At 53.7% G+C, this 4266-nt stretch overlaps 1 protein-coding gene across 1 annotated transcript; it reads left to right on the top strand.

Moving 5' to 3' along the window:
* Nucleotides 1–31: 31 nt before the first annotated feature.
* On the top strand, nucleotides 32–1471 carry MONBRDRAFT_6583 (uncharacterized protein; the record flags this gene model as incomplete). The annotated part of the gene is made up of 1 exon (XM_001744186.1): nucleotides 32–1471. One exon carries the CDS (start codon nucleotides 32–34, stop codon nucleotides 1469–1471), a length of 1440 nt encoding a protein of 479 aa, XP_001744238.1.
* Between the last annotated feature and the right edge of the window lie 2795 nt (nucleotides 1472–4266).

The following is a 4266-nucleotide window of genomic DNA, read 5'->3' as shown; positions in this document are numbered from 1 at the left end:
CGCGGCAGCACTGGTGCTATCACCAACAAGAATGGCGGACCCTGCGCCCATGCCAGTATGGGAGCAAGTGGTCATGATACTATTTGTGGGGGGGGGCATCGTCCCGGTCGGCTTTTTTATCGCCGGCTCTGTCGTCGGTTGCCCGGTAAGCACGATAGCGATCATGATCATGGTCCAGATGCAGAAGCAGCGCAACAAGCGCATACAAGATGATAAGACAAGATCTCGTGTGATTCGAAACCAAAGCACCTGCGAGAACCACAGCACCTGCGAGGCTCTCAAAAATCTTGCCGAGTTCACGGATGGACGCCACGGGCCATCCGAGGATCTATGCGGTTTCTATCGGCACTTGGGAGTGCCAACAAATGCAAGCGCAACGGACATTGAGCTTGCCTATGTTCAGTGCCGTCAGGAACTTGAGACCGCCGACTCAGGTAATGGAGAGTTGCCGGAGTTGGAGCTGGCACATCACGTCCTCTCCCACCCCGAGCTGCGACAGGCCTACGACATGGCCGAGACAACACTCAAGCAGGTAGTTCAAAAGGGAGCCATCGATGTCGACCTCGTAGCCGTAGAGGTCTTTGGGCTAGACCGGTTTGAGAAGCATTGTGGCACGCCCCTCTTTGTCATTGTGGAGAAGCATCGCAACGACCGACAAGGTATCTTGATAGCTTTGAGGTCTCGCTATCAAGCCGTCATTGCTAGCTCGATGAAGCAACTCGCGATGCTTGAAGTGTTGCAGAGTCTAGAAGACTCGGAGGACCCAAAAAACACCAACACTTGTGCGCTGCGCGAGGCAGTGCTAGCCGATGCGAAACATATGGTGCAGACCCCATATGGCCCTCAGATGCTGCATCTTCTTGCGAACACCTACCGATCTGCTGCCACGGCCAGTGGGTGTGGCCCCGCAGCTTGGTACGCCAGGCTAAGCAACTACTTTGCTGCAAAAGCTCGAAAGTCTCGCTCCAACGACGCCGTGACGTCCCTAGCTGCGACCAGAGAGCATAGAGAGCACATGCTGCCTTTCTACGAAAGAGATCTCTACTTCGCCAAACGCATTCACACTCGCCAGATGAAGCTGGATGGAGAATCCGACACAGAGGTTGATGACGATGAAGCGAGTGACTTTGTCGATGTCTTCTTCGAACAGCCATCGGATACCACGACTCACGACGTGGCTGCGGCCGCAGATAGCCCTTCTTCTGCCTTTGCTTGCACCCCGGACGGCTTGCCGACGCGGCAGGCCGGCACAATGCTTTATGAGCCGCTTTGTGACGTGGAAGAGCTTGACGTTCAAGCACGTGCGGCTGTGATCAACGCTCTCTGGCACGATGTCAAAGCGGATGTGGGTGAGCTGGTGTATAAGGTCACGAGACGGGTTCTCCAATACGACGCCAGTCAGCTACGGTCCCGCGTTGACATCTTCTTGCTGATGGCAGACGTGTTTGACGAGGTAGCACTCTCCAAATAGTCCGCCACCTGCGACGCCCGTGAACGCCTTCTCAACCTAGATGGGACTCTCACCGGAAACACGTAGATGAGCGCCAAAGTCAGCCGGTGTCCCATACCTTTGGCTTGAATCTTGCTTCTCGCTGTCGTTGTTGTTCTATTATGGAACGCCATGGCCATGCCCGGAAGCTCGCACCCGTTTCTCTGTGCCGTCGCTACAAAAAAAATTGAAGGCACGAGTCCTCGAAGCTCAAAGATGATTAGCCCCCTCGCTGCGTGGCGACAAATACACCATCTATTTGTTTTGCATATAAGGGCATTGCAACAGGTTACCTGCTCCCGGACCTTGTCAAGAGCAAGGTCAGGGTCGAGCCACTGACGAGCTTTCAGGGCATGCTATGTTTTTCAAGGTCAATCAGCGCGATTTGGCCCGGTTGACAACTTTTCAGGGTGAACTTTGAAGGAAAAGTCCTCTAGACTCGATCATCGACACCACCACAAGGGCAACCTGGACAATCGGCAATACAACATCGCCAGTGGCTTGCAAAATGTGGCTCATCTCAGCATTAAATTCAGATCCAATCTCCTTTCTTGTTTGCTTCTTGAAGAGGTATTGATCGATATGGGCGCTCTGCCAGGATATGGGCTGCTGCTGTGCGAAGATCTGGGCCTCCCCAGTCGGGCTTTCGGAATACAGTGGAGGTCATAAGCTTCTAGCCGTGGTGGTCAGTTGGAGCGACAAAAAGGGCAAATGATGCTGCTCGCTACTTTTTTTTTTGGAGGCGAGTCGCCATGATCTCAAAGCTCGCTCGCATTCGTACGATGGGAAAAAGATTCATATGACTGGAGGGGCTGCATCGGCAGCGAACGGGCTTCTAGCAAAGGGCCAGCACCCGTGGACGGTACAAGCCCCAGTTTTGCGGTGCTTCAGACCCTGCTCGGAAAAGGCTTGGCTTGCTTTCCAGCTGCCATGACTGGCAAAGCGGCAGTACGCATGGACGGTACGAGCCCCAGTTTTGCGGTGCTTCAGACCCTGCTCGGAAAAGGCTTGGATTGCTTTCCAGCTGCCATGCCTGGCAAAGCGGCAGCACGCTTGGACGGTACGAGCCCCAGTTTTGCGGTGCTTCAGACCCTGCTCGGAAAAGGCTTGGATTGCTTTCCAGCTGCCATGCCTGGCAAAGCGGCAGCACGCTTGGACGGTACAAGCCCCAGTTTTGCGGTGCTTCAGAATCTGCTCGTATGACTATTCTCCAACACAAGCAAAAACACGCAAAAACAAGAATAGAAAGGTGGTGTAAACGTGTGTTTTTTTTGCATTTTCCTTCTTCATCTTTTTTTGGCATTTGGCTGTTTGTGGCTTTTACCCTTCTTGTTCTTGTTCCCCTATTTGGCATCGGTCTTGGCATCAGGCATCGGGAGGCTGCTCGACGTGCCTTGCTTTGGGTGTGGTGACTGATTGGGCTTCGTACGGGGCTCTCCTGATCGGGACTGTGGTGACGCTAGAACGTCTGGCTGCGCGCATCTGCCTTTTTTTTTTACATGTTCACGAGGCCACTCCACTGATCTCGCCTCAAAGTCGTCAGTGCGCTTGGGCAAACAAGTACTCCTGTGCTCGCGAACGTGACCAAGGCCTTTTGGGCAGAGGGGAGTTGTTTGTTGCATCAGGCAGCGAAGAACAAAAGCCCGCTGACCGGCTGCCGTTTTGGAAACTTCGCACACAGGTCAAACCCCAACCCGAATTTTTGGGTTATCAGACGAGTTGTTCTTGGAGGGGGCTCATGTGATTGTTGCGGATGATACCGATACCATGAGTGATGATGGAGAGCAGCTGTACTGGGCGTGTGATTCACCAGATCCACACGAGGCGCTGCAGCTGTTGACCAGTTGGGACCCACAGCGTATTCGAGATGCTGCCCAATACAAAGATGAGGTACGTGGTATGTTGTTAGGTATGATGCTGTCTGAAAATGTGTCACTGATGTGGTGACGTTACGGTATATCACGGGACGGCATGTTTGCATCATTCCACAGTGGGGCTATACAGCACTGGACCATGCCTGCATGAATGGTCATGACAAGGTGGTGGAGATGCTGTTGAAGCACGGTGTTGATGCTGAAACGAAGGACAACGTCAGTACAGTACCTCCCTCTTTCCCCCTTTACTGCCCTCTGTGAGGATGCAGCGTACCACACGATGATGGTGATGATGATGAACCTGTACGCCATGCTGTTGCATCATCCCACAGGGTGGGGATACACCACTGCTCCATGCCTGCTCTAACGGTCAAGTTGAGGTGGTGGAGACATTGTTGAAGCACGGTGTTGATGCTGAAGCCAAGAGCATCGTCAGTACGGTGCCCCCCTCTTCTTCCCTTTATCCCCCTATGATGGTGCATACATGTACATGATGCGTATGCATCTTCCTACAGGTTGGCGATACACCACTGTCCCGGGCCTGCATCAACGGTCATGTCGAGGTGGTGGAGATGCTGTTGAAGCACGGTGCTGATGCTGAAGCCAAGACCATCGTCAGTACAGTACTCCCCTCTCCCCCCCCCCCCCCCTTGTCTTCTTTCCCCCCTACCCCTGTCCTTCCCTCGTGTTCCGTCCGCCCGTTGTCGCTGATGTTGTGACTTCACATCGAGCACTATCCCATCCCTTGCCATCGCGCCTCTGCCTCTCTCGCACGCGCAAGCGGCTTTTGGTGGCCGTTTCTTCAGTTGTATCCCGCCATACTTGAAAAAAAAATGTGCCTCATGTTTCCGAACATTGATTATCATACAGGGCGGCCAAACCCCTCTCCACGCAGCCTGCACC

This window comes from Monosiga brevicollis, genomic scaffold (genome assembly GCF_000002865.3).
Source record: "Monosiga brevicollis MX1 MONBRscaffold_5 genomic scaffold, whole genome shotgun sequence".
NCBI classification, from domain to species: Eukaryota; class Choanoflagellata; order Craspedida; family Salpingoecidae; genus Monosiga; species Monosiga brevicollis.
The sequence above is the reverse complement of the archived record's forward strand: the minus strand, read 5'-3'. Positions and strand labels throughout refer to the sequence as shown.